We start from the raw sequence: 24,428 nt of genomic DNA on the forward strand, positions 1-24,428 counted from the left end.
TCTTTATGGAGGGATCGGGGGGAATGTGACAGTAATAGGCAGTGACAGGTACTCTTTATGGAGGGATCGGGGGGGAATGTGACAGTAATATGCAATGACAGGTACTCTTTATGGAGGGATCGGGGGGAATGTGACAGTAATATGCAATGACAGGTACTCTTTATGGAGGGATCGGGGGGAATGTGACAGTAATAGGAGTGACAGGTACTCTTTATGGAGGGATCGGTGGGAATGTGACAGTAATAGGAGTGACAGGTACTCTTTATGGAGGGATCGGGAGGAATGTGACAGTAATAGGCAGTGACAGGTACTCTTTATGGAGGGATCGGGGAGGAATGTGACAGTAATAGGAGTGACAGGTACTCTTTATGGAGGGATCGGGGGGAATGTGACAGTAATAGCAGTGACAGGTACTCTTTATGGAGGGATCGGGGGGAATGTGACAGTAATAGCAGTGACAGGTACTCTTTATGGAGGGATCGGGGGGAATGTGACAGTAAAAGGAGTGACAGGTACTCTTTATGGAGGGATCGGGGGGGAATGTGACAGTAATAGGCAGTGACAGGTACTCTTTATGGAGGGATCGGGGGGGTGTGACAGTAATAGGCAGTGACAGGTACTCTTTATGGAGGGATCGGGGGGGAATGTGACAGTAATAGGAGTGACAGGTACTCTTTATGGAGGGATCGGGGGAATGTGACAGTAATAGGAGTGACAGGTACTCTTTATGGAGGGATCGGGGGGGTGTGACAGTAATAGGCAGTGACAGGTACTCTTTATGGAGGGATCGGGGGGGAATGTGACAGTAATAGGAGTGACAGGTACTCTTTATGGAGGGATCGGGAGGAATGTGACAGTAATAGGAGTGACAGGTACTCTTTATGGAGGGATCGGGGGGAATGTGACAGTAATATGCAATGACAGGTACTCTTTATGGAGGGATCGGGGGGAATGTGACAGTAATATGCAATGACAGGTACTCTTTATGGAGGGATCGGGGGGAATGTGACAGTAATAGGAGTGACAGGTACTCTTTATGGAGGGATCGGGAGGAATGTGACAGTAATAAGCAGTGACAGGTACTCTTTATGGAGGGATCGGGAGGAATGTGACAGTAATAGGAGTGACAGGTACTCTTTATGGAGGGATCGGGGGGAATGTGACAGTAATAGCAGTGACAGGTACTCTTTATGGAGGGATCGGGGGGAATGTGACAGTAATAGGCAGTGACAGGTACTCTTTATGGAGGGATCGGGGGGGAATGTGACAGTAATATGCAATGACAGGTACTCTTTATGGAGGGATCGGGGGGAATGTGACAGTAATATGCAATGACAGGTACTCTTTATGGAGGGATCGGGGGGAATGTGACAGTAATAGGAGTGACAGGTACTCTTTATGGAGGGATCGGTGGGAATGTGACAGTAATAGGAGTGACAGGTACTCTTTATGGAGGGATCGGGAGGAATGTGACAGTAATAGGCAGTGACAGGTACTCTTTATGGAGGGATCGGGGAGGAATGTGACAGTAATAGGAGTGACAGGTACTCTTTATGGAGGGATCGGGGGGAATGTGACAGTAATAGCAGTGACAGGTACTCTTTATGGAGGGATCGGGGGGAATGTGACAGTAATAGCAGTGACAGGTACTCTTTATGGAGGGATCGGGGGGAATGTGACAGTAAAAGGAGTGACAGGTACTCTTTATGGAGGGATCGGGGGGGAATGTGACAGTAATAGGCAGTGACAGGTACTCTTTATGGAGGGATCGGGGGGGTGTGACAGTAATAGGCAGTGACAGGTACTCTTTATGGAGGGATCGGGGGGGAATGTGACAGTAATAGGAGTGACAGGTACTCTTTATGGAGGGATCGGGGGAATGTGACAGTAATAGGAGTGACAGGTACTCTTTATGGAGGGATCGGGGGGGTGTGACAGTAATAGGCAGTGACAGGTACTCTTTATGGAGGGATCGGGGGGGAATGTGACAGTAATAGGAGTGACAGGTACTCTTTATGGAGGGATCGGGAGGAATGTGACAGTAATAGGAGTGACAGGTACTCTTTATGGAGGGATCGGGGGGAATGTGACAGTAATATGCAATGACAGGTACTCTTTATGGAGGGATCGGGGGGAATGTGACAGTAATATGCAATGACAGGTACTCTTTATGGAGGGATCGGGGGGAATGTGACAGTAATAGGAGTGACAGGTACTCTTTATGGAGGGATCGGGAGGAATGTGACAGTAATAAGCAGTGACAGGTACTCTTTATGGAGGGATCGGGAGGAATGTGACAGTAATAGGAGTGACAGGTACTCTTTATGGAGGGATCGGGGGGAATGTGACAGTAATAGCAGTGACAGGTACTCTTTATGGAGGGATCGGGGGGAATGTGACAGTAATAGGCAGTGACAGGTACTCTTTATGGAGGGATCGGGGGGGAATGTGACAGTAATATGCAATGACAGGTACTCTTTATGGAGGGATCGGGGGGAATGTGACAGTAATATGCAATGACAGGTACTCTTTATGGAGGGATCGGGGGGAATGTGACAGTAATAGGAGTGACAGGTACTCTTTATGGAGGGATCGGTGGGAATGTGACAGTAATAGGAGTGACAGGTACTCTTTATGGAGGGATCGGGAGGAATGTGACAGTAATAGGCAGTGACAGGTACTCTTTATGGAGGGATCGGGGAGGAATGTGACAGTAATAGGAGTGACAGGTACTCTTTATGGAGGGATCGGGGGGAATGTGACAGTAATAGCAGTGACAGGTACTCTTTATGGAGGGATCGGGGGGAATGTGACAGTAATAGCAGTGACAGGTACTCTTTATGGAGGGATCGGGGGGAATGTGACAGTAAAAGGAGTGACAGGTACTCTTTATGGAGGGATCGGGGGGGAATGTGACAGTAATAGGCAGTGACAGGTACTCTTTATGGAGGGATCGGGGAGGAATGTGACAGTAATAGTAAGTGACAGGTACTCTTTATGGAGGGATCGGGGGGGAATGTGACAGTAAAAGGAGTGACAGGTACGCTTTATGGAGGGATCGGGGGGAATGTGACAGTAATAGGCAGTGACAGGTACTCTTTATGGAGGGATCGGGGGGAATGTGACAGTAATAGGAGTGACAGGTACTCTTTATGGAGGGATCGGGGGGGAATGTGACAGTAATAGGCAGTGACAGGTACTCTTTATGGAGGGATCGGGAGGAATGTGACAGTAATAGGCAGTGACAGGTACTCTTTATGGAGGGATCGGGGGGAATGTGACAGTAATAGGAGTGACAGGTACTCTTTATGGAGGGATCGGGAGGAATGTGACAGTAATAGGAGTGACAGGTACTCTTTATGGAGGGATCGGGGGGGAATGTGACAGTAATAGGAGTGACAGGTACTCTTTATGGAGGGATCGGGGGGGTGTGACAGTAATAGGCAGTGACAGGTACTCTTTATGGAGGGATCGGGGGGGAATGTGACAGTAATAGGAGTGACAGGTACTCTTTATGGAGGGATCGGGAGGAATGTGACAGTAATAGGAGTGACAGGTACTCTTTATGGAGGGATCGGGGGGAATGTGACAGTAATATGCAATAACAGGTACTCTTTATGGAGGGATCGGGGGGAATGTGACAGTAATATGCAATGACAGGTACTCTTTATGGAGGGATCGGGGGGAATGTGACAGTAATAGGAGTGACAGGTACTCTTTATGGAGGGATCGGGGGGAATGTGACAGTAATATGCAATGACAGGTACTCTTTATGGAGGGATCGGGGGGAATGTGACAGTAATAGGAGTGACAGGTACTCTTTATGGAGGGATCGGGAGGAATGTGACAGTAATAGGAGTGACAGGTACTCTTTATGGAGGGATCGGGGGGAATGTGACAGTAATAGGAGTGACAGGTACTCTTTATGGAGGGATCGGGAGGAATGTGACAGTAATAAGCAGTGACAGGTACTCTTTATGGAGGGATCGGGAGGAATGTGACAGTAATAGGAGTGACAGGTACTCTTTATGGAGGGATCGGGGGGAATGTGACAGTAATAGCAGTGACAGGTACTCTTTATGGAGGGATCGGGGGGAATGTGACAGTAATAGGAGTGACAGGTACTCTTTATGGAGGGATCGGGGAGGAATGTGACAGTAATAGTAAGTGACAGGTACTCTTTATGGAGGGATCGGGGGGGAATGTGACAGTAAAAGGAGTGACAGGTACGCTTTATGGAGGGATCGGGGGGAATGTGACAGTAATAGGAGTGACAGGTACTCTTTATGGAGGGATCGGGAGGAATGTGACAGTAAAAGGAGTGACAGGTACTCTTTATGGAGGGATCGGGGGGGAATGTGACAGTAATAGGCAGTGACAGGTACTCTTTATGGAGGGATCGGGAGGAATGTGACAGTAATAGGAGTGACAGGTACTCTTTATGGAGGGATCGGGAGGAATGTGACAGTAATAGGAGTGACAGGTACTCTTTATGGAGGGATCGGGGGGAATGTGACAGTAATAGCAGTGACAGGTACTCTTTATGGAGGGATCGGGGGGGAATGTGACAGTAATAGGCAGTGACAGGTACTCTTTATGGAGGGATCGGGAGGAATGTGACAGTAATAGGAGTGACAGGTACTCTTTATGGAGGGATCGGGGGGAATGTGGCAGTAATAGGAGTGACAGGTACTCTTTATGGAGGGATCGGGGGGAATGTGACAGTAATAGGAGTGACAGGTACTCTTTATGGAGGGATCAGGGAGGAATGTGACAGTAATAGGCAGTGACAGGTACTCTTTATGGAGGGATCGGGGGGAATGTGACAGTAATAGGAGTGACAGGTACTCTTTATGGAGGGGTCGGGAGGAATGTGACAGTAATAGGAGGTGACAGGTACTCTTTATGGAGGGATCGGGAGGAATGTGACAGTAATAGGCAGTGACAGGTACTCTTTATGGAGGGGTCGGGAGGAATGTGACAGTAATAGGAGGTGACAGGTACTCTTTATGGAGGGATCGGGAGGAATGTGACAGTAATAGGAGTGACAGGTACTCTTTATGGAGGGATCGGGAGGAATGTGACAGTAATAGGAGTGACAGGTACTCTTTATGGAGGAATCGGGGGGAATGTGACAGTAATAGGAGGTGACAGATACTCTTTATGGAGGGATCAGGGAGGAATGTGACAGTAATAGCAGTGACAGGTACTCTTTATGGAGGGATCGGGAGGAATGTGACAGTAATAGGCAGTGACAGGTACTCTTTATGGAGGGATCGGGGGGGGGGGGGGAGAATGTGACAGTAATAGGAGTGACAGGTACTCTTTATGGAGGGATCGGGGGGAATGTGACAGTAATAGGAGTGACAGGTACTCTTTATGGAGGGATCGGGAGGAATGTGACAGTAATAGGAGTGACAGGTACTCTTTATGGAGGGATCGGGAGGAATGTGACAGTAATAGCAGTGACAGGTACTCTTTATGGAGGGATCGGGGGGAATGTGACAGTAAAAGGAGTGACAGGTACTCTTTATGGAGGGATCGGGGGGAATGTGACAGTAATAGGCAGTGACAGGTACTCTTTATGGAGGGATCGGGGAGGAATGTGACAGTAATAGCAGTGACAGGTACTCTTTATGGAGGGATCGGGGGGAATGTGACAGTAATAGGCAGTGACAGGTACTCTTTATGGAGGGATCGGGGAGGAATGTGACAGTAATAGCAGTGACAGGTACTCTTTATGGAGGGATCGGGGGGAATGTGACAGTAATAGGAGTGACAGGTACTCTTTATGGAGGGATCGGGAGGAATGTGACAGTAATAGGCAGTGACAGGTACTCTTTATAGAGGGATCGGGGGAGGAATGTGACAGTAATAGGAAGTGACAGGTACTCTTTATGGAGGGATCGGGGGGAATGTGACAGTAATAGTCAGTGACAGGTACTCTTTATGGAGGGATCGGGAGGAATGTGACAGTAATAGGCAGTGACAGGTACTCTTTATGGAGGGATCGGGGAGGAATGTGACAGTAATAGGAAGTGACAGGTACTCTTTATGGAGGGATCGGGGGGAATGTGACAGTAATAGGAAGTGACAGGTACTCTTTATGAAGGGATCGGGAGGAATGTGACAGTAATAGGAAGTGACAGGTACTCTTTATGGAGGGATCGGGGGGAATGTGACAGTAATAGGAAGTGACAGGTACTCTTTATGAAGGGATCGGGAGGAATGTGACAGTAATAGGAAGTGACAGGTACTCTTTATGGAGGGATCGGGGGGAATGTGACAGTAATAGGAAGTGACAGGTACTCTTTATGAAGGGATCGGGAGGAATGTGACAGTAATAGGAAGTGACAGGTACTCTTTATGGAGGGATCGGGGGGAATGTGACAGTAATAGGAAGTGACAGGTACTCTTTATGGAGGGATCGGGGGGAATGTGACAGTAATAGGAAGTGACAGGTACTCTTTATGGAGGGATCGGGGGGAATGTGACAGTAATAGGCAGTGACAGGTACTCTTTATGGAGGGATCGGGAGGAATGTGACAGTAATAGGAAGTGACAGGTACTCTTTATGGAGGGATCGGGGGGAATGTGACAGTAATGGGAGTGACAGGTACTCTTTATGGAGGGATCGGGGGGAATGTGACAGTAATAGGCAGTGACAGGTACTCTTTATGGAGGGATCGGGAGGAATGTGACAGTAATAGGAGTGACAGGTACTCTTTATGGAGGGATCGGGGGGAATGTGACAGTAATAGGCAGTGACAGGTACTCTTTATGGAGGGATCAGGGGGGGGGGGGATGTGACACTAATAGGCAGTGACAGGTACTCTTTATGGAGGGATCGGGAGGAATGTGACAGTAATAGGAGGTGACAGGTACTCTTTATGGAGGGATCGGGAGGAATGTGACAGTAATAGGAGGTGACAGGTACTCTTTATGGAGGGATCAGGGAGGAATGTGACAGTAATAGCAGTGACAGGTACTCTTTATGGAGGGATCGGGGGGGGAATGTGACAGTAATAGGAGTGACAGGTACTCTTTATGGAGGGATCGGGAGGAATGTGACAGTAATAGGAGTGACAGGTACTCTTTATGGAGGGATCGGGAGGAATGTGACAGTAATAGGAGTGACAGGTACTCTTTATGGAGGGATCGGGGGGAATGTGACAGTAATATGCAGTGACAGGTACTCTTTATGGAGGGATCGGGAGGAATGTGACAGTAATAGGAGGTGACAGGTACTCTTTATGGAGGAATCGGGGGGAATGTGACAGTAATAGCAGTGACAGGTACTCTTTATGGAGGGATCGGGGGAATGTGACAGTAATAGGCAGTGACAGGTACTCTTTATGGAGGGATCGGGGGCAATGTGACAGTAATAGGCAGTGACAGGTACTCTTTATGGAGGGATCGGGGGGGGGGGGGGGGGAATGTGACAGTAATAGCAGTGACAGGTACTCTTTATGGAGGGATCGGGGGGGGGGGGGAATGTGACAGTAATAGCAGTGACAGGTACTCTTTATGGAGGGATCGGGGGGAATGTGACAGTAATAGGAGGTGACAGGTACTCTTTATGGAGGGATTGGGGGGGATGTGACAGTAATAGGAGTGACAGGTACTCTTTATGGAGGGATCGGGGGGAATGTGACAGTAATAGGAAGTGACAGGTACTCTTTATGGAGGAATCGGGGGGAATGTGACAGTAATAGCAGTGACAGGTACTCTTTATGGAGGGATCGGGAGGAATGTGACAGGAATAGTCAGTGACAGGTACTCTTTATGGAGGGATCGGGGGGAATGTGACAGTAATAGCAGTGACAGGTACTCTTTATGGAGGGATCGGGGGGGGGGGGATGTGACAGTATTAGGCAGTGACAGGTACTCTTTATGGAGGGATTGGGGGGGAATGTGACAGTAATAGGCAGTGACAGGTACTCTTTATGGAGGGATCGGGGGGGAATGTGACAGTAATAGGCAGTGACAGGTACTCTTTATGGAGGGATCGGGAGGAATGTGACAGTAATAGGAGTGACAGGTACTCTTTATGGAGGGATCGGGGGGGAATGTGACAGTAATAGGAGTGACAGGTACTCTTTATGGAGGGATCGGGGGGGTGTGACAGTAATAGGCAGTGACAGGTACTCTTTATGGAGGGATCGGGGGGGAATGTGACAGTAATAGGAGTGACAGGTACTCTTTATGGAGGGATCGGGAGGAATGTGACAGTAATAGGAGTGACAGGTACTCTTTATGGAGGGATCGGGGGGAATGTGACAGTAATATGCAATGACAGGTACTCTTTATGGAGGGATCGGGGGGAATGTGACAGTAATATGCAATGACAGGTACTCTTTATGGAGGGATCGGGGGGAATGTGACAGTAATAGGAGTGACAGGTACTCTTTATGGAGGGATCGGGGGGAATGTGACAGTAATATGCAATGACAGGTACTCTTTATGGAGGGATCGGGGGGAATGTGACAGTAATAGGAGTGACAGGTACTCTTTATGGAGGGATCGGGAGGAATGTGACAGTAATAAGCAGTGACAGGTACTCTTTATGGAGGGATCGGGAGGAATGTGACAGTAATAGGAGTGACAGGTACTCTTTATGGAGGGATCGGGGGGAATGTGACAGTAATAGCAGTGACAGGTACTCTTTATGGAGGGATCGGGGGGAATGTGACAGTAATAGGAGTGACAGGTACTCTTTATGGAGGGATCGGGAGGAATGTGACAGTAATAGCAGTGACAGGTACTCTTTATGGAGGGATCGGGGGGAATGTGACAGTAAAAGGAGTGACAGGTTCTCTTTATGGAGGGATCGGGGGGGAATGTGACAGTAATAGGCAGTGACAGGTACTCTTTATGGAGGGATCGGGGAGGAATGTGACAGTAATAGTAAGTGACAGGTACTCTTTATGGAGGGATCGGGGGGGAATGTGACAGTAAAAGGAGTGACAGGTACGCTTTATGGAGGGATCGGGGGGAATGTGACAGTAATAGGAGTGACAGGTACTCTTTATGGAGGGATCGGGAGGAATGTGACAGTAAAAGGAGTGACAGGTACTCTTTATGGAGGGATCGGGGGGGAATGTGACAGTAATAGGCAGTGACAGGTACTCTTTATGGAGGGATCGGGAGGAATGTGACAGTAATAGGAGTGACAGGTACTCTTTATGGAGGGATCGGGAGGAATGTGACAGTAATAGGAGTGACAGGTACTCTTTATGGAGGGATCGGGGGGAATGTGACAGTAATAGCAGTGACAGGTACTCTTTATGGAGGGATCGGGGGGGAATGTGACAGTAATAGGCAGTGACAGGTACTCTTTATGGAGGGATCGGGAGGAATGTGACAGTAATAGGCAGTGACAGGTACTCTTTATGGAGGGGTCGGGAGGAATGTGACAGTAATAGGAGGTGACAGGTACTCTTTATGGAGGGATCGGGAGGAATGTGACAGTAATAGGCAGTGACAGGTACTCTTTATGGAGGGATCGGGGGGAATGTGACAGTAATAGCAGTGACAGGTACTCTTTATGGAGGAATCGGGGGGAATGTGACAGTAATAGCAGTGACAGGTACTCTTTATGGAGGGATCGGGAGGAATGTGACAGTAATAGGCAGTGACAGGTACTCTTTATGGAGGGATCGGGAGGAATGTGACAGTAATAGGCAGTGACAGGTACTCTTTATGGAGGGATCGGGGGGAATGTGGCAGTAATAGGAGTGACAGGTACTCTTTATGGAGGGATCGGGGGGAATGTGACAGTAATAGGAGTGACAGGTACTCTTTATGGAGGGATCAGGGAGGAATGTGACAGTAATAGGCAGTGACAGGTACTCTTTATGGAGGGATCGGGGGGAATGTGACAGTAATAGGAGTGACAGGTACTCTTTATGGAGGGATCGGGGGGAATGTGACAGTAATAGGCAGTGACAGGTACTCTTTATGGAGGGGTCGGGAGGAATGTGACAGTAATAGGAGGTGACAGGTACTCTTTATGGAGGGATCGGGAGGAATGTGACAGTAATAGGCAGTGACAGGTACTCTTTATGGAGGGGTCGGGAGGAATGTGACAGTAATAGGAGGTGACAGGTACTCTTTATGGAGGGATCGGGAGGAATGTGACAGTAATAGGAGTGACAGGTACTCTTTATGGAGGGATCAGGGAGGAATGTGACAGTAATAGGAGTGACAGGTACTCTTTATGGAGGAATCGGGGGGAATGTGACAGTAATAGGAGGTGACAGATACTCTTTATGGAGGGATCAGGGAGGAATGTGACAGTAATAGCAGTGACAGGTACTCTTTATGGAGGGATCGGGAGGAATGTGACAGTAATAGGCAGTGACAGGTACTCTTTATGGAGGGATCGGGATGGGGGGGGGGGGGAGAATGTGACAGTAATAGGAGTGACAGGTACTCTTTATGGAGGGATCGGGGGGAATGTGACAGTAATAGGAGTGACAGGTACTCTTTATGGAGGGATCGGGAGGAATGTGACAGTAATAGGAGTGACAGGTACTCTTTATGGAGGGATCGGGAGGAATGTGACAGTAATAGCAGTGACAGGTACTCTTTATGGAGGGATCGGGGGGAATGTGACAGTAAAAGGAGTGACAGGTACTCTTTATGGAGGGATCGGGGGGAATGTGACAGTAATAGGCAGTGACAGGTACTCTTTATGGAGGGATCGGGGAGGAATGTGACAGTAATAGCAGTGACAGGTACTCTTTATGGAGGGATCGGGGGGAATGTGACAGTAATAGGCAGTGACAGGTACTCTTTATGGAGGGATCGGGGAGGAATGTGACAGTAATAGCAGTGACAGGTACTCTTTATGGAGGGATCGGGGGGAATGTGACAGTAATAGGAGTGACAGGTACTCTTTATGGAGGGATCGGGAGGAATGTGACAGTAATAGGCAGTGACAGGTACTCTTTATAGAGGGATCGGGGGAGGAATGTGACAGTAATAGGAAGTGACAGGTACTCTTTATGGAGGGATCGGGGGGAATGTGACAGTAATAGTCAGTGACAGGTACTCTTTATGGAGGGATCGGGAGGAATGTGACAGTAATAGGCAGTGACAGGTACTCTTTATGGAGGGATCGGGGAGGAATGTGACAGTAATAGGAAGTGACAGGTACTCTTTATGGAGGGATCGGGGGGAATGTGACAGTAATAGGAAGTGACAGGTACTCTTTATGAAGGGATCGGGAGGAATGTGACAGTAATAGGAAGTGACAGGTACTCTTTATGGAGGGATCGGGGGGAATGTGACAGTAATAGGAAGTGACAGGTACTCTTTATGGAGGGATCGGGGGGAATGTGACAGTAATAGGAAGTGACAGGTACTCTTTATGGAGGGATCGGGGGGAATGTGACAGTAATAGGCAGTGACAGGTACTCTTTATGGAGGGATCGGGAGGAATGTGACAGTAATAGGAAGTGACAGGTACTCTTTATGGAGGGATCGGGGGGAATGTGACAGTAATAGGAGTGACAGGTACTCTTTATGGAGGGATCGGGGAGGAATGTGACAGTAATAGGAGTGACAGGTACTCTTTATGGAGGGATCGGGGGGAATGTGACAGTAATGGGAGTGACAGGTACTCTTTATGGAGGGATCGGGGGGAATGTGACAGTAATAGGCAGTGACAGGTACTCTTTATGGAGGGATCAGGGGGGGGGGGGATGTGACACTAATAGGCAGTGACAGGTACTCTTTATGGAGGGATCGGGAGGAATGTGACAGTAATAGGAGGTGACAGGTACTCTTTATGGAGGGATCGGGAGGAATGTGACAGTAATAGGAGGTGACAGGTACTCTTTATGGAGGGATCAGGGAGGAATGTGACAGTAATAGCAGTGACAGGTACTCTTTATGGAGGGATCGGGGGGGGAATGTGACAGTAATAGGAGTGACAGGTACTCTTTATGGAGGGATCGGGAGGAATGTGACAGTAATAGGAAGTGACAGGTACTCTTTATGGAGGGATCGGGGGGAATGTGACAGTAATAGCAGTGACAGGTACTCTTTATGGAGGGATCGGGGGGAATGTGACAGTAATAGGAGTGACAGGTACTCTTTATGGAGGGATCGGGGAGGAATGTGACAGTAATAGGAGTGACAGGTACTCTTTATGGAGGGATCGGGGGGAATGTGACAGTAATGGGAGTGACAGGTACTCTTTATGGAGGGATCGGGGGGAATGTGACAGTAATAGGCAGTGACAGGTACTCTTTATGGAGGGATCAGGGGGGGGGGGGATGTGACACTAATAGGCAGTGACAGGTACTCTTTATGGAGGGATCGGGAGGAATGTGACAGTAATAGGAGGTGACAGGTACTCTTTATGGAGGGATCGGGAGGAATGTGACAGTAATAGGAGGTGACAGGTACTCTTTATGGAGGGATCGGGGGGAATGTGACAGTAATAGCAGTGACAGGTACTCTTTATGGAGGGATCGGGGGGGGAATGTGACAGTAATAGGAGTGACAGGTACTCTTTATGGAGGGATCGGGAGGAATGTGACAGTAATAGGAGTGACAGGTACTCTTTATGGAGGGATCGGGGGGAATGTGACAGTAATATGCAGTGACAGGTACTCTTTATGGAGGGATCGGGAGGAATGTGACAGTAATAGGAGGTGACAGGTACTCTTTATGGAGGAATCGGGGGGAATGTGACAGTAATAGCAGTGACAGGTACTCTTTATGGAGGGATCGGGGGAATGTGACAGTAATAGGCAGTGACAGGTACTCTTTATGGAGGGATCGGGGGCAATGTGACAGTAATAGGCAGTGACAGGTACTCTTTATGGAGGGATCGGGGGGGGGGGGGGGGAATGTGACAGTAATAGCAGTGACAGGTACTCTTTATGGAGGGATCGGGGGGGGGGGGGGAATGTGACAGTAATAGCAGTGACAGGTACTCTTTATGGAGGGATCGGGGGGAATGTGACAGTAATAGGAGGTGACAGGTACTCTTTATGGAGGGATTGGGGGGGATGTGACAGTAATAGGAGTGACAGGTACTCTTTATGGAGGGATCGGGGGGAATGTGACAGTAATAGGAAGTGACAGGTACTCTTTATGGAGGAATCGGGGGGAATGTGACAGTAATAGCAGTGACAGGTACTCTTTATGGAGGGATCGGGAGGAATGTGACAGGAATAGTCAGTGACAGGTACTCTTTATGGAGGGATCGGGGGGAATGTGACAGTAATAGGCAGTGACAGGTACTCTTTATGGAGGGATCGGGGGGGGGGGGATGTGACAGTATTAGGCAGTGACAGGTACTCTTTATGGAGGGATCGGGGGGAATGTGACAGTAATAGGAGTGACAGGTACTCTTTATGGAGGGATTGGGGGGGAATGTGACAGTAATAGGCAGTGACAGGTACTCTTTATGGAGGGATCGGGGGGGAATGTGACAGTAATAGGAGTGACAGGTACTATTTATGGAGGGATCGGGGGGAATGTGACAGTAATAGCAGTGACAGGTACTCTTTATGGAGGGATCGGGGGGAATGTGACAGTAATAGCAGTGACAGGTACTCTTTATGGAGGGATCGGGGGATGTGACAGTAATAGGCAGTGACAGGTACTCTTTATGGAGGGATCGGGGAGGAATGTGACAGTAATAGGAGTGACAGGTACTCTTTATAGAAGGATCGGGGGGCTAAAAGACACCAAACTCCTCCACTACACTTAAAAGAATTTAAAACGCCAAGTTCTGCTGTTTTGGATGCAGTCTTTTTTTCTTTAAATCTTGTGCCTTTAAGGCTCCAGTCCCCGGACGTGATGTCATCGCTTCAGAGTTTTTACATGGGAGACCTGATCAGGGCCGAATGTCGCTTTGTTTGGGTCTTCGGCCAGCCTGCGGATGTGCCGGCTGGTCACTCGAGTATCCCAGTGGGACGGGTGAGCCACAGAAGGCGGCAGGGGTGGGACATCCCCTTCCTGCTCCTTGTAATGACAATGCGCCGATTGGCCGCAGTGGGAGCCAATCAGCAGGTCACGACCGCCGGGCACCTGTGATCGCTCCCCATAGAGACAGAATAGCGGTCTGCGGATGTAAACAAGGCAGGAACCCCCTGTTCCTGATATTTAGGAACACAGATCTCTGTTTTCATTTAGTGAGACCATCAACCCCCCCCCCCCCACACACACACACACACAGAGAAAGCACCCCCTAGGGACACATTTAACCCTTTGATCACCCCTGGTGTTAACCCCTTCCTTGCTGCAGGGGAGATGAGGGAGCACCGACAAAGACTGGAATATGGGAGCCTATGGGTGACAGCACCGCTTCTGGAATCTGTATGATATCATTGGATCCTGTATGGATACAATGTATTATATAATGTATCCTGTATGGATACAATGTATTATATAATATATCCTGTATGTATACAATGTATTATAGAATGGATCCTGTATGTATACAATGGATTATATAATGGATCCTCTATGTATACAATGTATTATATAATGGATCCTCTATGTATACAATGTATTATATAATAGATCCTGTATGTATACAATGTATTATATAATGGATCCTGTCTGTATACAATGTATTATATAATGGATCCTGTCTGTATACAATGTATTATATAATATATCCTGTATGTATACAATGTATTATATAATGGATCCTGTATGGATACAATGTATTATATAATGGATCCTCTATGTATACAATGTATTATATAATATATCCTGTATGTATACAATGTATTATATAATGGATCCTGTATGTATACAATGGATTATATAATGGATCCTGTATGGATACAGTGTATTGTATAATGGATCCTGTATGTATACAATGTATTATAGAACGGATCCTGTATGTATACAATGTATTATATAATATATCCTGTATGTATACAATGTATTATATAATGGATCCTCTATGTATACAATGTATTATATAATATATCCTGTATGTATACAATGTATTATAGAATGGATCCTGTATGTATACAATGGATTATATAATGGATCCTGTATGGATACAGTGTATTGTATAATGGATCCTGTATGTATACAATGTATTATAGAACGGATCCTGTATGTATACAATGTATTATATAATGGATCCTCTATGTATACAATGTATTATATAATGGATCCTCTATGTATACAATGTATTATATAATAGATCCTGTATGTATACAATGTATTATAGAATGGATCCTGTATGTATACAATGTATTATATAATGGATCCTGTCTGTATACAATGTATTATATAATATATCCTGTATGTATACAATGTATTATATAATGGATCCTGTCTGTATACAATGTATTATATAATGGATCCTGTATGTATACAATGTATTATATAATGGATCCTGTATGGATACAATGTATTATATAATGGATCCTGTATGTATACAATGTATTATATAATGGATCCTGTCTGTATACAATGTATTATATAATGGATCCTGTATGTATACAATGTATTATATAATGGATCCTGTATGTATACAATGTATTATATAATGGATCCTCTATGTATACAATGTATTATATAATGGATCCTGTATGTATACAATGTATTATATAATGGATCCTGTATGTATACAATGTATTATATAATATATCCTCTATGTATACAATGTATTATATAATATATCCTGTATGTATACAATGTATTATATAATGGATCCTGTCTGTATACAATGTATTATATAATGGATCCTGTATGTATACAATGTATTATATAATGGATCCTGTATGTATACAATGTATTATATAATGGATCCTCTATGTATACAATGTATTATAGAATGGATCCTGTATGTATACAATGTATTATATAATGGATCCTCTATGTATACAATGTATTATAGAATGGATCCTGTATGTATACAATGTATTATATAATGGATCCTCTATGTATACAATGTATTATATAATATATCCTGTATGTATACAATGTATTATATAATAGATCCTGTATGTATACAATGTATTATAAACGGATCCTGTATGTATACAATGTATTATATAATGGATCCTGTATGTATACAATGTATTATATAATGGATCCTGTATGTATACAATGGATTACATAATAGATCCTGTATGGATACAATGTATTATAGAATGGATCCTGTCTGTATACAATGGATTATAGAACGGATCCTGTATGCTGCCAGTGGATGCCAATAACTGAATCCCTCCATGAGAAGTTGATTACCTGCTCTGACCATTTGACGGCTTTCTCTGTCAGGTATTTGTAGACGACCGGCCTCCCGACATGATAGGACAGCATGTAGCAGAATGACGCTCCAAGTCCTGAACACTGGAAGGAGAGGAGAGGAGAGTGAGTGGACACGTACCCAACAGAGGTTTGTATTCCTGTTCAGCCAGTCTTGTGATACACATACTTCTGTCTTTTCTCAACCTGACTATGTATGTATGTATGTATGTATGTATGTATGTATGTATGTATGTATATACTCCTGCCAGACTGCAGAGCCAGGAGAGCTGAGAGGGGAGGCTGAACCCTTTGGAAATAGACAATGAGAGGGAGAAGCTCCCAGGGAGTATTGTTGAAAGGCTACAAAAATGTCCAGTGCTGCTGAGAAGAAATTTCATTGTTCTCCACTCCAAGCTGACCGAGAACTGAGCCATCAGCAGTCATGTGACTGCTCAGTCCTCAGGATTAGAGCGGACAGGTGACCAATGCTGTAGCATAGAGGTGAGTGGAGGTTTTTCTATTTTTTTGTTTTTACAAATACCACACTTCTCCTTTAACCCCTAACGCCGGCTTTATGATCATGTGACTGATGTGACTATGTATGGTGGGGGGGCCGGGGGTGTGTGCGCACTCTCAGCACAGGATTATTTGCATTGAGGTATGCCAATGTGCGACCTTTCACCGTCAAGGCCCACCCACCAAGAGGACGCTTTTTTTGTACTCTTCCTGCCCATAGTTTAACCACTTCAGCTCCAGAAGATTTACCCCCCCTTTATGACCAGGCCATTTTTTTGCGATACAGCACAGTCTTATTTCAACGCTCTACCCAAAAAAAAAAAAAAAAAAAGAAGAAATGTATATCATTTTTTTCCCCACAAATAGAGCTTTCTTTTTAGTTGTATTTAATCATCTCTGCGGTTTTAATTTTTTGTGTTAACAAAAAAGACAATTTAAAAAAAAAAAAACATTTTTAACTTTCTGCTATATAACATTCCCAAAAAAAAAAAAAAAAATTAAAAATCAAATTTTTTTTTAACATTTTAGGCTAATTTGTTTTCTGCTACATTTTTTTTTTTTTTTTTACCAAAAATATCGCAATAAGCGTATTTTGATTGGTTTTGCGCAAAAGTTATCGCGTCTACAAACTACGGGAAAGATTTATGTCATTTTTTTTTTTTTACTACAGTAGTAATGGCGCTGATCTGCAATTTTTTGCCGGACTGCGACATTGCGGCGGACAGATCGGACCCCTGACTGACATTTTTGACACTTTTTGGGGGTACCAGTGACATTACTACAGTAATCAGTGCTATAAATATGCACTGTTACTGTACTAATGACACTGGCAGGGAAGCGGTTAACATTGTGGGTGATCAAGGGGTTAAATGTGAGCCTAGGGGAGTGATTCTAACTGTGGGGGGGGGGGGGGGGGTGTGGCTTCTGAAGTGACCATAGAGACCTGTGATCCTATATAGAAAGATCACATGGGCTCTATGATCTTTCCAGGGAGAAGAACGGTCGGCTGTGTTTACAATGTATTACAATGTAGATCGATACAAAGTACAACCAGCAGACATCTTGTGTGCATTTCTTTGACAGATAGAAGAGGATTATTTCCAGCGGAAAAAAATATCTGGGATCTCTAGGAAGGAAATCTTGAAAATAATACTTGAACCATTTGAAAAAAAAAAAAAAAAATCACAGGTTTTTTTTTCTGCACTAATGACACTGGCAGGGAATGGGTTAACACTGAGTGATCAAGGGGTTAAATGTGTACCTAGGGGTGTGTTTCTAACTGTATGGGGGCGTGGCTTGTGAAATGATCATAGAGACCTGTGATCCTATATAGAAGGATCACAGGCACTCTGTGATCATTCCAGAGAGAAGAACGGTCGGCTGTGTTTACAACATCTGATCATTCGTCTCTCTCAGCGGGGAACGATCGCAGGTTTCAGGCGGCAATCGGAGCCCCCCACTGATGAGCGGGGGCGGGAGCGCGCCACCGGCAGCTCATACTCGCCCCCTAGCTGCAGGCGCGCGACCGATGTATACCTACGTAGGTTTGCGCAGGAGAGCCGCTCTGCCGCAATATAACTGCGGCGGGCGGTCAGAAAAAAAACGGTTTAAAAAATAAATAAATAAAAAAATCCCATACTTGTCTTTTAAGCCAGGAGTGGAAAAGGTTCCCCAGGTACTCACCAAGCAGACGAGGAAGAGAGCCAGGGGGAAGGGGTAGAGGAATCCGGACAGGATACTGAGAAATATGGAGCCTGGAATAGCGAAGGTCTGTAGACTGGAAATATCGCAGTTAAGGAAGATTCCGCATTCAGCGATCGATCAATGTACAGACTGCAATGCAGCGGCTGATAAGATAAAATCTTCACCTATAACAATCTACATCAATGCCTGCCTTCTGCTGTGTATCTCTACAATGGGACTCTCACATTGGTCTGGCCCCGATCACATGATCTCCATCACAGGAGCCCCGATCACATGATCTCCGTCACAGGAGCCCCAATCACATGATCTCCGTCACATGAGCCCCGATCACATGATCTCCGTCACAGGAGCCCCGATCACATGATCTCCGTCACAGGAGCCCCGATCACATGATCTCCGTCACAGGAGCCCCAATCACATGATCTCCGTCACAGGAGCCCCAATCACATGATCTCCATCACAGGAGCCCCGATCACATGATCTCCATCACAGGAGCCCCGATCACATGATCTCCATCACAGGAACCGATCCCCGGACACTGAAGAGTGGTCAACTTTCAATATATAAGAGGCCTTAAAGTGTCACTAAAAACGATCAATAAATGGTGTATTACATGCTGTTCATACTCACTGTCACTATTAACCTTCCCCCCTTCTGTCCATGTCCCCAGTGCAGTTGGGAATTTTGCAGAGCAGTGTTGGCAGCTCTGCACATGCTCAGTTTTCAGTGAGTTTCTATGCTGAGCATTTCCTCCCCATCACATCTGAGCAGCCCATGTGACTATAGAATCACACAAGTGGGCGTATACACAGTGATAAATGACTGCCCACTCCCTCCCTCCTCACTAACCAAACACAATGGGGGCGGGATATTACATGTACAGTAGATTGATGGAGGCTTCACCCTCTTATTTTAAGACACAAGCTGGAGGGGCGTGACACAGCCTGTGACTAGCAGAAAACCGCCCACACCCTGTTATTGCCAAAAAATAATAAAGATTTCAAATATACATTTGACAATTTAAAAGTTTATTGATATTTTTACTCTGTATTCCAAAGGCTGTTTTTTTTATCTTAAACATGTGACCCAGCAGCAGAGGATTAGAAGCTCCTCCTGCTTATGTTTCCCTGCAGACAGGCTGGGAGAGAGCTGTGTCATGTGACAGCTGGATATCGATTGCGGGAGACGGTCAGAGGCTACATACGCGCTGCGCGAGACGGTCAGAGGCTTCATACGCGCTGCGCGAGACGGTCAGAGGCTTCATACGCGCTGCGCGAGACGGTCAGAGGCTTCATACGCGCTGCGCGAGACGGTCAGAGGCTTCATACGCGCTGCGCGAGACGGTCAGAGGCTTCATACGCGCTGCGCGAGACGGTCAGAGGCTTCATACGCGCTGCGCGAGACGGTCAGAGGCTTCATACGCGCTGCGCGAGACGGTCAGAGGCTACATACGCGATGCGGGAGAAGGTCAGAGGCTACATACGTGTTGCGGGAGAAGGTCAGAGGCTACATACGTGTTGCGGGAGATGGTCAGAGGCTACATACGTGTTGCGGGAGATGGTCAGAGGCTACATACGTGTTGCGGGAGATGGTCAGAGGCTACATACGTGTTGCGGGAGATGGTCAGAGGCTACATACGTGATGCGGAAGATGGTCAGAGGCTACATACGTGATGCGGGAGATGGTCAGAGGCTACATACGTGATGCGGGAGATGGTCAGAGCCTACATACGTGCTGCAGGGAGATGGTCAGAGGCTACATACGTGCTGCGGGGGATGGAAAGAGCCTACATACGTGCAGCGGGAGAGGGTCAGAGGCTACATACGTGCTGCAGGAGATGGTCAGAGGCTACATACGTGCTGCAGGGAGATGGTCAGAGGCTACATACGTGCTGCGGGAGATGGTCAGAGGCTACAAACGTGTTGCGGGAGATGGACAGAGGCTACATACGTGATGCGGGAGAAGGTCAGAGGCTACAATACATGTTTCGGGAGATGGTCAGAGGCTACATACGTGTTGCGGGAGATGGTCAGAGGCTACAATACGCGTTGCAGAAGATGATCAGAGGCTACATACGTGTTGCGGGAGATAGTCAGAGGCTACATACGTGATGCGGAAGATGGTCAGAGGCTACATACGTGTTGCGGGAGATAGTCAGAGGCTACATACGTGTTGCGGGAGATGGTCAGAGGCTACATACGTGTTGCGGGAGATGGTCAGAGGCTACATACGTGCTGCGGGAGAGGGTCAGAGGCTACATACGTGCTGCGGGAGAGGGTCAGAGGCTACATACGTGCTGCGGGAGAGGGTCAGAGGCTACATACGTGCTGCGGGAGAGGGTCAGAGGCTACATACGTGCTGCGGGAGAGGGTCAGAGGCTACATACGTGCTGTGGGAGATGGTCAGAGCATACATAGGTGCTGCGGGGAGATGGTCAGAGCCTACATACGTGCTGCGGGGGATGGAAAGAGGCTGGAGATGCATTACATCAGATTGCAGTTTACTAATATTAAAGCTCATTTACAAAGTATCTGCTCCATTTCCTCAGCATAGAAGAGTGGTGCAAGGTTTCTGCCTGCACCACTCTTTGTTGCTTACATTGAAGGATCTACTGGTTCCATTTAACCATTCATAGTTCTAAAGGATACAAGACATAGGTGGTAAAATACGCCACCAGGACCTCCACATAGAACGTGTCCTTGTATTTGGACAGCACTTTCCCCAGAGCCTTGGCATCATCCATATCCCGAGGGATCCTTATCTTCTCACTCTCCTCCCTGCAGAGAAAAATGAACAAAAATAACTGAAGAGGAGCCGGAGGAAATTATTATACATTTATATATCTCTGACATATACCGCAGTGCTGTACAGAGATCACTGAGCCAATCACATCAGTCTCTGTACCAGAGGAGCTTACACTCTAATGTCCCCTCCCCCACAGTCACATCAGTCTCTGTACCAGAGGAGCTTACACTCTAATGTCCCCTCCCCTACAGTCACATCAGTCTCTGTACCAGAGGAGCTTACACTCTAATGTCCCCTCCCCCACAGTCACACACTATTATTATCCATGTATATAGCTCTGACATATACGGCGGTGCTATACGGTGGTCGGGGTGAAGTGATGTCACAGTTACTCACTCGCTGAGCTGCGGGAAGTTTTTGTACACCAGGAACATGATGAAGGCTGCAGATGAAAATATAGACACCAATATGAGGAGGGAGGTGCGTGCCGAGCCGCCTTCTGATTGGGCTTTGCCTGAAAACACAGAAAGTCATTGATTATTTCCAATTCAGATCACATCCATAGAACAGGAAGGAATCTTCCATTAGCGTGGATTTTTATGTGTATGATGCGCAGAATTTCCATGAAAGCTCCCCCTCCCCCTTCTTACATCATCAGGGACTCCGGCTTTACCAGAACCCCCCGACACCTCCTCATTGGCTCCCTCAGATCTCCTCTCTGAAACATTTACTATTTTGAAAGATAATTATGAACATTTTGGGTTGGATTTATTAAAGTGATACTAAAAATAACAAACCTCTTCTCCTTCCCTCCTCTGTGCAGTTGTTTTGCACCGAGCAGGCCTGATCCTCCTCTTTTCGGGTCCCTCTTCTGTCCTCCTGGCCCCTCCCCTCTTCTGTCCTCCTGGCCCCCCCCTCTTCTGTCCTCCTGCCCCCCCCCTCCTCTTCTGTCCTCCTGCACCCCCCTCCCTCTTCTGTCCTCCTGCACCCCCTCCCTCTTCTGTCCTCCTGCACCCCCCTCCCTCTTCTGTCCTCCTGCACCCCCCTCCCTCTTCTGTCCTCCTGCACCCCCCTCCCTCTTCTGTCCTCCTGCACCCCCCTCCCTCTTCTGTCCTCCTGCACCCCCCTCCCTCTTCTGTCCTCCTGCACCCCCCTCCCTCTTCTGTCCTCCTGCACCCCCCTCCCTCTTCTGTCCTCCTGCACCCCCCTCCCTCTTCTGTCCTCCTGCACCCCCCTCCCTCTTCTGTCCTCCTGCACCCCCCTCCCTCTTCTGTCCTCCTGCACCCCCCTCCCTCTTCTGTCCTCCTGCACCCCCCTCCCTCTTCTGTCCTCCTGCACCCCCCTCCCTCTTCTGTCCTCCTGCACCCCCCTCCCTCTTCTGTCCTCCTGCACCCCCCTCCCTCTTCTGTCCTCCTGGCCCCCTCCTCCCTCTTCTGTCCTCCTGGCCCCCTCCTCCCTCTTTTGTCCTCCTGGCCCCCTCCTCCCTCTTTTGTCCTCCTGGCCCCTCCCTCTTCTGTCCTCCTGGCCCCTCCCTCTTCTGTGAGTGCCCAGCAAGGAACTAGGTCCTTACTCCTGGACCAAGCAGAATATAAGTACCTATAGCAGAGAGCAAGGCCGTCTTACCGAATGGGCACGCTGGGCAGTTGCCCAGGGGGTCCCACCTGCCCAGTGACCCAGACAAAGCCAAGCATTAGCCCCGATTTCCGTGTGCATTCCGCCGCTGAACTTAACAGGTGGTAAGCGCCCGTCGGCCCTGCACTGCTGTCAGGCCAATTGGGCCGTGGAGGGGGAGCCAACAACTGCAGGAATGCCTCTCCGCCTCCACAGGCGCACACAGGACAGTCCAGTCTGACTCCCATCCCTGTGTGAGTGTTCCTCAGGCCCAGCCGCCCACCTTGGAAGCTGTCATTAAGAAGATCAGGAGCGGTGTCTGTTACTTTAACAGACAATCGCGCGGTCGTGCGACGCTGTACCTAAATAAAATTGATGTTTTTTCCCATAAACAGAGCTTTCTTTTGATGGTATTTGATCACCTGTGCGATTATTATTTTTTGCGCTATAAACAAAAAAAGGGTGACAATTCTGAAAAAAAAAAAAAAAAAACACAATATTTTGCTATACAACACTCCCAAAAAAAATTAAAAATCAAAATTTAACATTTTTAGGCCAATTTATATTCTGCTACATATGTTCGGTAAAAGAAAAAAACAAAATCGCAATAAGCGTATTTTGATTGCTTTGCGCAAAAGTTATCGCGTCTACAAACTAGGGGAAAGATTTGTCATTTTTATTGTTTTCTTTACTAGTAATGGCGGCGATCTGCAATTCTCAGCGGGACTGTGACATTGCGGCGGACAGATCGGACACTAACTGACATTTTTGACACTTTTGGGGGTACCAGTGACATTACTACAGTAATCAGTGCTAAAAATATGCACTGTCACTGTAAAAATGACACTGACAGGGAAGGGGTTAACACTGTGGCTGATCAAGGGGTTAATTGTGAGCCTAGGGGAGTGTTTCTAACTAAGCAGGCGTGGCTTGTGAAAAGATCATAGAGACATGTGTTCCTATATAGAAGGCACTCTGTGATCATTCCAGGGAGAAGAACGGTCGGTTGTGTTTACAACATCTGACCGTCCTTCTCTCTCAGCAGGGAGCGATCGCGGGTGTCAGGCGGCAATCAGAGCCGCCTGCCCCATGCATCGGAGTCCCCGCTCCTGAGTGGGGGGGCAGAAGCTTGCCGCTGGCAGCACGTGCTCACCCCCTTAGCTGCAGGCATGCGGCTGACGTATACCTAAGGCGGTTTGCGCAGGAGGGCCGCCCTGCCGCAGTATTTAAGGCCCCTTTTACACGATTGGTCCGATCGGCTCTGCCTGTCCGTTTTTCAGGCGGACCTGATTGGGCCACCCATTGTCCTCTATGGGAAGGTGGATGTCATCGGATATGTTCACCATCCGTCCAGCGGGTCGGGTAAAAACAGACATGCTGTCCATTTTCATCAGATCTCCCCATAGAGGGGAGCAGGGATCTGACTGGTCGGTCTCTGCACATTGAGCGGAGAGGGATCTGTCATCCGCCTGCTCAGCGGGGATCAGCAGAATGATCCCCGCTGAGCAAGCAGTCTGTCATAATAGATCTGCCTCGTGTGAAAGGAGCCTAAAAGCAAAATAACAAAAAAAATAAATAAATAATTATATATATATTTTTTTTTTTTTTTTAAT

The 24,428-nt window shown here is 47.3% G+C and overlaps 1 protein-coding gene across 1 annotated transcript in view; it reads right to left on the minus strand.

Moving 5' to 3' along the window:
* The window catches only part of TMEM41B (transmembrane protein 41B), a 37,898-nt gene that overhangs the window by 7,565 nt on the left and 5,905 nt on the right, over positions 1–24,428 (minus strand). Inside the window, exons 2-5 of the mRNA XM_082270755.1 lie at positions 21,601–21,718; positions 21,108–21,236; positions 18,439–18,532; positions 16,237–16,341 (exon numbers count right to left, since the gene is read on the minus strand). Coding sequence (XP_082126881.1) covers positions 16,237–16,341; positions 18,439–18,532; positions 21,108–21,236; positions 21,601–21,718 — 446 coding nt within the window. The remainder of the gene's footprint in view (positions 1–16,236; positions 16,342–18,438; positions 18,533–21,107; positions 21,237–21,600; positions 21,719–24,428) is intronic.

Source organism: Pelophylax lessonae, assembly GCF_965119305.1.
Source record: "Pelophylax lessonae genome assembly, chromosome: 10".
Taxonomy (NCBI): Eukaryota; Metazoa; Chordata; class Amphibia; order Anura; family Ranidae; genus Pelophylax; species Pelophylax lessonae.